General features: G+C 38.5%; 2 protein-coding genes across 2 annotated transcripts; one reads left to right on the forward strand and one right to left on the reverse strand.

The window, feature by feature from the left end:
• Positions 1 to 398: 398 nt before the first annotated feature.
• Positions 399 to 3,577, reverse strand: LOC144640618 (protein DOP1A-like). Its single transcript, XM_078499714.1, has 3 exons — positions 3,061 to 3,577; positions 1,350 to 1,702; positions 399 to 763 (listed from the first exon to the last, which is right to left on the reverse strand). The coding sequence occupies exons 1-3, from the start codon at positions 3,196 to 3,198 to the stop codon at positions 466 to 468; spliced, it is 789 nt and encodes a 262-aa protein (XP_078355840.1). The 5' UTR covers positions 3,199 to 3,577; the 3' UTR covers positions 399 to 465.
• Positions 3,578 to 3,743: 166 nt separating this feature from the next.
• On the forward strand, positions 3,744 to 9,551 carry LOC144640617 (protein kinase C and casein kinase substrate in neurons protein 1-like). Its single transcript, XM_078499713.1, has 5 exons — positions 3,744 to 4,159; positions 5,787 to 6,056; positions 6,453 to 6,789; positions 7,908 to 8,028; positions 8,288 to 9,551. Exons 1-5 carry the CDS (start codon positions 3,847 to 3,849, stop codon positions 8,426 to 8,428), a joined length of 1,182 nt encoding a protein of 393 aa, XP_078355839.1. The 5' UTR covers positions 3,744 to 3,846; the 3' UTR covers positions 8,429 to 9,551.
• Positions 9,552 to 11,426: the final 1,875 nt, after the last annotated feature.

Consider the following 11,426-nt stretch of genomic DNA (forward strand, 5'->3'; position numbering starts at 1 on the left):
GATTGCTTGAACCTGTGATAAGAAGTTTTAAGATTTTATAAGAGAGAATGGGAAAGTTTTCTGACTAGTTGGATATTTAAATCTTTCTAAAGTCCTAAAATGCCCTTATTTTGACCTCTATTCTGGTTTCTGGGAATACCGTAATAAAATATAAAGATTACTACGCAACAAATTCGCGTTAATTAACTGCATGTAAGCACACACCACATGAGAATTCGCGTTAATTATATGCATGTAAACATAAATTTTCGACAATTCGTGTTAATTTTATTACGCGTACATTTTGTTCTCGTTGTTAAAATGCTTCGTTATATTCCTATAATAAGGTACTTTCATAGGCACGTAATGGGTACAAAGGGCTATATACAGTCTCTCTTCCTTTTTTCCTTTTCTTATTTCTTTGTCATTTTTTCTTTAAACAGTTCAGTCCTAAGCTTATTTCTAAGGGCCACAAAAACAGGAAAATTATCCAAAGGCATGACCATCACCAGGAGAAAAGTTACACCTGCATCCATTGCTCTGTGCATGCATTGTGTGTCTGTGATGGAAGCAAATTAATTTAGTATTGATACTTACTAAGAGAGGGATGTCATTTCCTAAGAGGTATTTTTGTTTTCCAGCTCCTTTCTTGTTAAGTCTCGTCAGTATAAAGGTGATAGCTGGCAACCGAATGCTGGCTGATGAATAAATACATTCCCACAGAGTGGTGTAGAAAATGCTCTTGTCTGTGTTTTCACTAAAGGAACCCAGCAGTGAAATAGTCCTGTGTAGAAGAAAAAAAAGTGAGTTACAATAGCTGGCTATTTTTGCTAAGGAGAAGATGACTACACTTACTGACCTAGTGGGTTGTCTGTGACTGGGAGGGTGTCCTGCACATGCAGGAGAAAAGATGCAGTTGAACCTCAAAGGGATACCAAAGGGACAAGGAAGAGTTATGGAGATGTTAAAATTACAGAGGTAGAGTTTATATGAATTTTTGCCTCTCTCGGACCAAGTAAACTGTCCCTAATAATAAATATAGGAAGGTGTCTGTATTAAAGTGTCCATAAGGAGAGGTTTGACTGTACTTTGGTTAGTTCATGTGCCTTCCATGCATTTCAACCCATTTTGAACTAAGTCATAGTGGTGCCTATTAGCATGACCAGCATACTACAATGTACATTTTGTCTTTCCAAATCGAAAAAAAAAAACTTCCTTCCACCTCCCTCCCTCACCTCCCCCCCCTCACCTCCCCCCCCTTACACACTTGAATAAACGTACCAATATGCATTGAAACAAAAACTCCCCTTGCAAAAATTCCTTGCTAAGTGGTACTTACAAGTCATTTTTCACCTACAGTTTTAACAAACCTGTCAGTATATTCAGATCCTTCTTCAATTCCTGGCAAAAGTCCCAACAGTAGTCCTGATAGACCAGGAAGCAATGCTTTCCCGAGTGGAAGGAAATAGTTCTCATACATTGTCATCAACACAGGCCTAGTCGACATGGCAGCATTTCCCAATAATGGAAAAAGTCCAGCACTGTAAATGAATAGATCCTGTGCAAGGCCTTTGTGGCCAATCCGTTTGAAGATAAGTTCGTAAGTTTCCAGCGCTTTGAGATGAACACCACTTGGTAGTGTTGGGTGCATGCATTGAGCGAGTCTTTTTCCAATGGTGAGCTTTCTTGGCAGTACTTTGAATTTTGTGTGATTTTGTAACACCTAAAAAATGTTACTTAAAGTTAATGATCATCCTCAACCCTCCAAGTTAATTTTCTTTCCTTAGTGGCCATTTGGCCACCGACTGCTCAAGTTTGGTCGCCAGAGAAAAATTTTAGTCGCTAAATCAAGCTCGCGTTTTCAATCCTTCTTCTCAATTTTAGACACCAGGCTGGTGACTTTGGTTCCAATTTAGTTAGTTGCCAGCTTTAAAATTTTAGTCGCCATGGCGACTAGAATGGTCTTAACTTGGGGGGTTGATCCTTCTTAAACAATAATTAAGAAATAGAAATACTTTGTATGGTGCACAAGCAAGGCAGGAAGTTTGGAAGAATAGCTTTAGTCGTGGTTTAAATTTGTGTTTAGTTTATTTTTTTTCAAACCAGTTTGATTTTTATTTTTCATTGTCTCCTATTCATTATATCATAATCTAAAACAAAGGAAAATAAAAATATCAACCTGGTTTGAAAAAATGTTAAATCAGATATAAATTTCAGCCACAATAGCCCTTATTCATGTTTATGTGAGACAAGTTGATTTCAACAGCCAAGCCTCAGTTTCAAAGCCATAAATTTAACATCAACAACTTCCCAAAAAAGCAAAAATGGCAAGAATACCCAGTAAAGTATAGTAGGCTTAGGCTAAAAGTTTGAGAAAAACAATTGGCGTGAATTTTGAGCAACTGACATAATATGCAGAAGGCCTTTGAAAGTTGCAGTTTACGTTGCATTCTTTTCTGGTCATACATTATATCAACTTATAATAATATATCCCGCAGACCACTTTATTTTTTTTTAAAAAAAAATAAGACAAACTCTATTTATTATTTGAACACCGTAATCAATATTTTTAAAATTCTGCCAACATAAAAGAAACATTTGTCACACTTGTCTCGATTTTTGACATGTAGACCTTATTATGGTAACAGAGCTGAAATTAGTGTTTGCATGTCAAGCTCCAATGTCTATGTTTTTCTTGAAAAGGTACTTCCTAGCAGACGCAAAAATAAAAAAAAATGTATAGTAATTTGAACCTACAAATTGTAGTTAAATGAAAAAGCTTTCACCTACACAGTCACCTAGAGCATGTGACTGCTGCTCAGAAGGTCATGGATTGGACTCCCAGTCATCGAACTTAGAATAAAATTATTCCTTGCTGAGTTCAGCTTGTAACTACCTATGATTAATTGAATTAATGCATGTACACGGTATCATTCTCATTTGTACAAAAATAAGCCATTTCCATGCGATTAGTTCTTTTGCCGACGTTGTTGTTTGGTCGCAAACAAGGAAGTAACCGTTTATCCTGGCCGCCCGCCTTATTATGTAAAAGATAATTTTAGTTTACAGTAATAGGCTTACCTTGTTTAATTTTCCAAGAGCAGAAATGAGATCCGCCCACTCACTGGAATACTCGAAGCTCCTCAGCGCTTTTTCGACAGCGTTGATGAACTGTCGGTACTTTGAGTCGGATAACAGCTCCAGTTCCTCGGCATTCATCGTGTTACAAGCGATTAAACATCAAAACGAATAATCAATGGCGACAGTTCTCGAACGCCTTTCGTATGCGAGTATAGTACAAGTATTTTCCTGGCAGAATTAATTACACACAAGTAGTTAACGAATTAAACACGATCATACCACAAGCTGATCATAAGAACGTTGTAAAATATCAGTCCTTGAAAGTCAGACCATATGTGCGATATTTGTCTTGTCAGGCATAGTTACGGCAGTGAAAAGGAAACATCCACAAAATTAGCCAGGTGACGTCATGGAGTGATGTATGACTAGAACTCTTCTTCGATTGATGTTCCGGTAGAATTACTAATCAACAGGATGTATCTTCTCTTTCCTTTTACCGGAAGATTACCAAGAAACGTTGTCGCCTGTGGGTTGAGGAGATATCAAAAATATTGCTCTATAAACATAAACTTTGTCTCCCTGCCTCCGCCATCTTGTTCAGAAATATGAAGGGAAGGTTACCAAGCGCTCATCGCACCCGCTGCAGTGGTTACTCGCGGGCTCAGAGAACAGCTGAAATTTACGGAAAATTTATGTTTATTAGAAACGAAGTTGTTTTCTCACTGCGATGTTGACTACCAAAAGCAAACGTCTTGTAAAATAGGCTTTTAATCGTAATTTTCCGAAATGGAAGTAGCGGATGAAGGAGGGACCTTACCCGGAGCAGTAACTTACGAAGAACCCGCGCCAAAAGAGTTGTATCCGAAAATACAAGACATCGAAGATCGGACCGGCGATAACCTAAAAGTCGACGAAAGCTCATCAGTCAGAGCAAACTCTCCTGCTCCACCAGTTACTACAGGGTTTAATTTTTGGGATGTAAATAGTTACAGGAGAACGGTCAGGCGAATCGATGATGGCGCTAAACTGTGTGATGATCTTTTAAAACTATTGGCGGAAAGAGCAGAAATTGAGGGTTTGTATGCTGCAAAACTACAAGGTGAGTACAAATACACACATTGCTTATGTGTGATTTTTATTATTCATCCAACAAAAAAAGGCTTTATATATCAATAGAAAGTTGAAGAATGGGCAGATTGTGTCTTAATTTGTCAATATCTTCGATCACGAGACTGTGGTTAACGCGGTTGATTAAAGAGGTGTGAAATGAAAATTCACTGTCAACTTTTTCTGCGTTGGCGGTTCAAGATTGTTTGACAGTGCTCAGTTCTGCATGATATACATGTACACTGTACTACCCAATGCAGGTTTATATATTAACATAAGATGTATAAGAATAACAACACTATTTACGGATGTGTTGTTTAAAGTTCGACGTGAAACATGGATTGAAGTTAAAGTGAAATCATTCTCCTGGTCATTGGTTGTGGCTGTGGTTAAGGGTTTCACATAAACAGAGTTATATTTAGTGTTTAATAATTAAAACAGCCCTGTTTATGATCTGCATGACCACCCACTTAGAAAAATAAAAATGTGGTCCACTCTGCCCTCAGCAGGTGTTCTTTGGATACTGTCATTTTTGAATAGGAAAAGCATTTGGCTGTTTGCAAAAGGTGTAGGGTAGTGGAATTTTATTAGCATATATAAATTATGTCACCTCATGATTAGCAAGGCTCAGTGTTAACATTTGTATTGCACTAGTAATGCACATCTACACTTGCAAGACAGTCGATCCAGGGCTTAAATCTTAATAGGCAGTCAATCAGAATGCTTTATTGCCGATTTAATATTTTCTGAATATTGGACTGAAGGTAGTAAGGGGGGGGGGGGGGGTTCGTGATCCTGTTTCATGCACAAATTTTAACCAAATTCATGTGTCACATATACTTGAACAGCGAAATAAATGACTCAAATGTCTTTTCTAGCTATTTTCATGCATCACAGTCTAATTTTTGCCCTTTTCAAGTGTCATGCATAAACCTTTTGCTACCCTCTGGACTGGGTAAAGTTTCCCTTACACCTCTATTAGAATCACTAAGTAATATTGAAATCAACCTTGCTCAGGATCCCCTTTTAATGGGAGGATAAATAACTAATAATAGTGAATAAATAATGAATACATGTAGGAAATAATTAGCTCGTTGTGTTGTTTCAGAGAATATTTATGCCCCTCCCATGAAAGGTTTTTTGGTTTGAACCCTCTTACTCCTCTAGAAATTCCACTTTTCTTATACTTTCCTCAGCAACGTTGGCTTTGAAATCCACCCCCATCCCCAGAATTTCCATTGACTTACCTTGGGACAGGTATGAATACAATGTATTTCATAGCACCCAACATTTAAACATTTTCACCTGTCTTATGCAGTCATTCTTGAACATACTTGTATATTTTACCTTTAAGTTAGCTTACAGTACAAAAATGTACCTTCAGGGCTCATGGCAGGCTGCCTGGCGAGCTAATTTCGCCAGCTGAAAGAGAACTGAAATCTTTCTGAAATTTCATGTGAAAACAAAGACTTAGGTTAACGTTTAGAGCTGCCTTGGAACAGAAACTTTAGCCAACTGGGATTGTTGATTAGCCATGGTACCAGTAGTGTTTTCATAGCTACATCCCTGTACCTTACAGATCTCTTATTTAAAATTATTCTTAAATTTTTTTAATACAGGTTGGAGTAAAAAATGGAATGACCTGATCAATAAAGGTTCTGAGTATGGATCAGTGAAAAATTCCTGGCTTAACATAACAACTGAAGCTGACCAGTTAGCCGAGATCCACAGTGAACTACAGATCAGGCTTGGTAATCAAGTGCATGGTGGTGTTCAACAGTGGAAATCAGCAAACTACCACAAGTCCTTGCTCAGCTGGAAAGAAACCAAAAATGCTGAAGAAGGATTCAGCAAGGCTCAGAAACCTTGGGCTAAAAGACATGATGAAGGTATGGAACCCATGTATCAAGCCATTCAATTCTTAAACTTTATTAAGAGCAATTTTTTACTAATAATAAAAGTAATTTGCCTAGTTTGCTTTTGGTTTTGTATTACTACAATAATATTTATTGTCTTTGTGATTACACCAATCAAGTAAAACTAAAACCAATCGTGACTACTGAGTGCTTGCACACCCTTCCCAGCACTTTGCAATGGCTACCATCTCTCCAAGCTACAACCATTTTGGTCGCCATGGCAAGTGAAAACAAAATAATTATTTGGTGACAAAATTTTCCAAAGAGGTCACCAATTTGGCAACCAGTGCAGTGCGAGCTGGCTAGGCATCAACATTAATTTTATTATTATTTGCAATATAATTACTAATACAAATTTGACCACATTAGTGCTGAAATGCAAGCGGGCATACTACCAAGCCTGCAAGGTCAGAGACCAGACAGAGAAGCTTTACAAAGAAGCAAGTGTTGAAGGAAGTACAGTCACGGACGAACAAGTCAAGAAGCTGAAAGAAAAATCAGACAAAGCTGCTTATGATGTTCAGACCACAAGAGGCAAATATGAAGAAAGTTTGAGAGATATCGGGAATTATAACCCCAAGTACATGGAGGACATGCGTTACGTGTTTGACAAGTGTCAACAGTCAGAGGAGGAGCGGAAGAACTTCTTTAAGACGACATTCCTTAACTACTGTCAGCAAATGTCACTGGAGCCACATTTTAACAGGTTGGTGTACGTTGAATTGATAAAAGTGATATCTGATTGATCAGTGACTACAAAATTTAAATACCCCCACTGAGTCCTGTTCATGTAGCTCATTGTACACATAGGAACTCGTGGATATTCGGCTGTTGTGCACAATAAATTTGATCCCTGTTTAGAGAACTCAATTCTTTTAAAAAGTAGCTTACACTGAATAGCTCTCCGGGAATATTCCCTTTTTTTCAGTCTTTTTAAAATATGAGATACATGTACATGTACACATACATGTAAACCTTTGAGATTGTACAATCTATGGCATGTGGTAGTTGTATTGATTGGTTAGTTTATTTTGCTGTTTTCTATTTCAAGAAGATGTCTGTGAGAACTATGCATACTTTTTATATAAATGCAAACGTTGTCACAGTGACATTTAATTGAAGGAACAGAATATAGCTTAAACTGACAGATGGAAAAAGCAACTCAGCATAGTGACTAGTTTCAGCTTGTCTGAACTAGATATGATCATTAGCAAATTGTGTATGAAACTACATATTGTACATTTTATTAAGCACTTATTGGACGAGGTTGAGCATAATATCGTGAATTATCAAAACCGAGGTCTGTGTTATCTGCCGAAGCCGAAGGCTGAGGAAGATAACACAGACACGAAGTTTTGATAATTCACGATATCATGCGAAAACCGAATTCAATAATTGTTTTATTATACGTTTTCAAACAATTTGCCATCACTTTTTCTAGCGCCGGCGTAAAACTTCGTCAGAACATTGGCCAAAGCGGTTTTATCTTGTGGTTCCTCCAGGTTCTTCTTCCTCGAATAATCATTCAAAATTTTAACACTTTTTTATGTTGTTCTGTTGGTGTTTTTAGAATCTTTATTCTCGATCAAAACTTTCAATTCCTCTTCGGAAACGGAGGCGAATCACTCAGCCATATTTTCAAACGTTTGACAGCATTACACGGACGAGGGACTTGGAAACTAGGCGGACTTTGAACTCGACATGATAACCCAATATCTGCTGCAGATATTGGGTTATCATGTCAAGTCACATGCTACTGTATATTGACTGAATGCTCTCGACCAATCACATCTTTCAAAGTAATTCTAATTTATAATAATGTAGGATATCCAGCATCTATAGTAATCTCAACAAAGCATTTGAGGAAGCAGATGTGCCTGCTGATATTTCATGGTGGTCTGTTAACTTTGGCACCGAGATGCCAACAAGATGGCCAGAATTTGAGGTAAGAAATAGACAGAGTATTATTCTGGGGGTCAAAATTGTCAATTGAAGAGACCAATAAAAACTGGCTTAACCATCCAGAACTGGAATACAAGCGTTAATACTAAGAACCTTTATTGTTTATTTGTGTGTGTTACACTGTATCTAGTTTGCTGTTATGGACCTTTGTGTTTGCTGTGGTTTTCATGTTATGACCGCTCTAATATCACACAAAACGTTTGGTTTTAGTGCTAATTTATGCATTTTTGTCACACCTGTAGGAGTATACAGGACAAGATGAACAAACAGTCACAATGCTGCAACAACAGCAGCAACAGACAGCTGTCACTCAAACAAATAACTCACAAGGGGCCCCAGACTCTCCGAGTGCCAAGAAAAGTTCTGTTTGCACAACGTTATAGATATCTTGATCAGCTCAACTAAACAGGCACCTTTTCAGCCTTTTGCAGTCGAAATCCTTTCTCAGTCAGTAAATTTGCTGAGCAGATGGCGCGTTCGGCAGCCAGGATGTTGCTAAGTAAAAATGAAATCCTTCTCAAGCACGATGTAAACAGCAGTCTGTTACTCTCAAGCAAGTTAACAGCAACAGTACGTTGAGGTCTAAACAAATTATGTCATCCAGTCCAGCCACTTTCTTACTAAGGCCACTTGTCAAAGGGTGTCTTGTTTATATGGACATATTTTACTGGCTGTATATATAATGGGGTTCCATAACTTTTCTCATTGTTCAGTATGTACACATGCTTTTAATTCATTTGGATTTGTGATATTTGCAATGTGTAATAATACAACTAACACACATTGTGTTGTTCCAAAACATATCCATAATCCTTCGACGGAAGGTTTTTTTGGTGAGAACTCCCCACTCCTCTGGAATTTCCAGTTTAGCCTCAATCTTTCCTTAAAAACTTTGGCTATTGAAACCTCTCCCCTCCTCCCCTCAGAATTTTCAGTGACCTTCCTTTGGGTGAGTATGGATAATTCTTGGGACCCCACATTTTAACATTTTCGCCTATTTTACGCCGCAGTCATTCTTGTACATATATTTTGCCATTGTATACGTGTATATGTGGTTATAGCGTAACCGAAGATGATTCATACACTTTGATACCAGTCATTAGCTACTGGTTTAATTCAGTTCAAAAACTTAACTCAAAACCACAGTCTAATTTACGCGGGTTAATTTGCTTTTTCAACTTAACTTTGTATGGCGTTATACGCGAATTATTATTTAAGTTTTGTTCAAATGGCTTAGATTGACATTTTGTACTTAATTTTTTTTAACTTCAGACACTTTTTATACCCCATAACGCTGAGTTTCTTTTAAAGTCACTCATTTCGAGTAGATTGTTGTTATCTTTCATTTACACTGAACGTTTTGTACATATTTTACAAGGGCATATGCTTTAACAGATAAAAATTATGCTGGTCATAATTATTTGGTAAAATAATATAATGAACGCAAATTGATCACAGTTTGATTTTCGTAATAAATTGAGTGACAAATTTAAAGTTCATCAGTGGTCATTGTTTATTTCTGTTGTATTCATTGAGCTTTCTTTTAATTTGCTGTGCGAATAAATGAACGGACGAACGACACCATCTCTATGACATCGCTACTTTTAAACCACTAGCGATAGCAAAGCTCCGTGTTAAACATGCAGTTTTTTTGTATCAGCGATAGTCTGTCTGCAGTGCAACCTTATAATGTTCTTGGCGATCGATGGGGATTAGTTTGTAGAAGAACGAAGAAAAGTGGCACGGCTTGTCGTCATGCCTTACTAGTCCCTTACCCGTCCAAACCCGATGCCTTGCCAATTTCTTTCCCAGAAATTCTCCTATTTCCTCTTGTGGCTGATGTAAAAAAAACCGCAGCCAACTTAAGAAAAACATTCAGTGACACGGAACTGCCGCGTGGGTATGGGGGGGGGGGGGGGGGGATGGGCCTATTCAAACCACAAATAATATACATGTAAAAGAAATAAAGTGGACTCTCTAACGTCGTCAGGTGCTGTTTAGTAACACCTTTTCACGCAAAAGGAACAAAAAAGTAAATGTCGTGCACGAAGAAGTATAAAAGCCTAAAATTACCTTGTTTTCTTGTTCAAATGATTGACATGTTCTACCACACATTGAAGGGCCGGGGAAGGGCTTATGGGGGCGGGGGGGGGGGGGGGGCTATATCTTACTACCTTGCTACCTTCCTTGTCTTCAGAGAAGAAGGTGCTCGAAAGAGTCGTCTTTATCACTATTAAAATTGCCAGTGCCAGTTTATTTGTTGTTTTAGAATTGGTACCTTTTAGGGGTGAAAATAAATTTTGGGCGACGAGATTTTCTTACCTTTTAGGGGAGTTTTTGAAATTTTCCGACGAGCACCCTGCCATTTTAATAGGGGAGTCCCCCACCCCCAGGTATCGATCACGCAACGAAGTGAGAGAGGTGGGTCGCGACGAACCAAATGGCTGTCCTGACCAACGAGACTGTAGAGCTGAGGGTAGAGCTGAGTATTTTAAGCCAGGCAAACTGTTGATGTAGCAACGTCATTTGTACACTACACTGCGTACATTGAATGTGGCTAATTAAGAACGTTTGTATTGATATTTAACAATTAGACTACGAGCCCGAGTTTTCTATGAGCGAATAGTCAACGAGGCGCAGCCGAGTTGACTATCGCTCGTAGAAAACGAGGGCGAGAACACAGAACACAGGGCGAGAACACAGCTGAGTTTCTACTAATTCTTTTTAGAAGAATCGTCTGTGATGAGCCTCGCACCCTCGCACTTTCGCTCACTCGATTTGGCGCGAAATTTTATGACGTCCCCGCATAGCAAACGCCGACACACGATGACCACACAAGTTCCCAGACCCTTACGTGTACTTCGCGCTCGCGCGTGGGAGGAAGAGAACGCCTTGGAACTAAGCTGATCTGTGACGGGTTTTTGTGAGTGGAGTAGGAACTCTAAATGGAATCCGTAAGCATTAGTCTATACACCAAAAATAGAAACAAGGTGTGATTGTGGGCAAGATTATCGTAACAACCGCTTAATAAGAAATTTAAAACAAATATAACGGCAAAACCTTAGCATTAGAAATGACCTAATTTATAATTAGGCAAAAATGGAAAGCCGGCTTCTTCTATAAGGGCCTGTTTACATGGAGGGAGGGTGCCCCGGCTAACCGAGTTACCCGGCTAGAAGGGATAAAACCTAGCCCGCCTTTACATGCAGAATTCACAGCCCTTCTACCCGAGATGAGACAGCGTCATTGAATCGTGTCACGGCGTGGGAAAACAATGTAGCTCCAAATGATTGAAGAAAAATATGACTTTTTACTGAATAATCAAGGCTTTTCGTCTTCAAACCTATTTTAATTTGATGTGCAAGTTCTCAGAAATTTACT

This window comes from Oculina patagonica, unplaced genomic scaffold (genome assembly GCF_052425735.1).
Source record: "Oculina patagonica isolate OP01 unplaced genomic scaffold, crgOcupat unplaced387, whole genome shotgun sequence".
NCBI classification, from domain to species: domain Eukaryota; kingdom Metazoa; phylum Cnidaria; class Anthozoa; order Scleractinia; family Oculinidae; genus Oculina; species Oculina patagonica.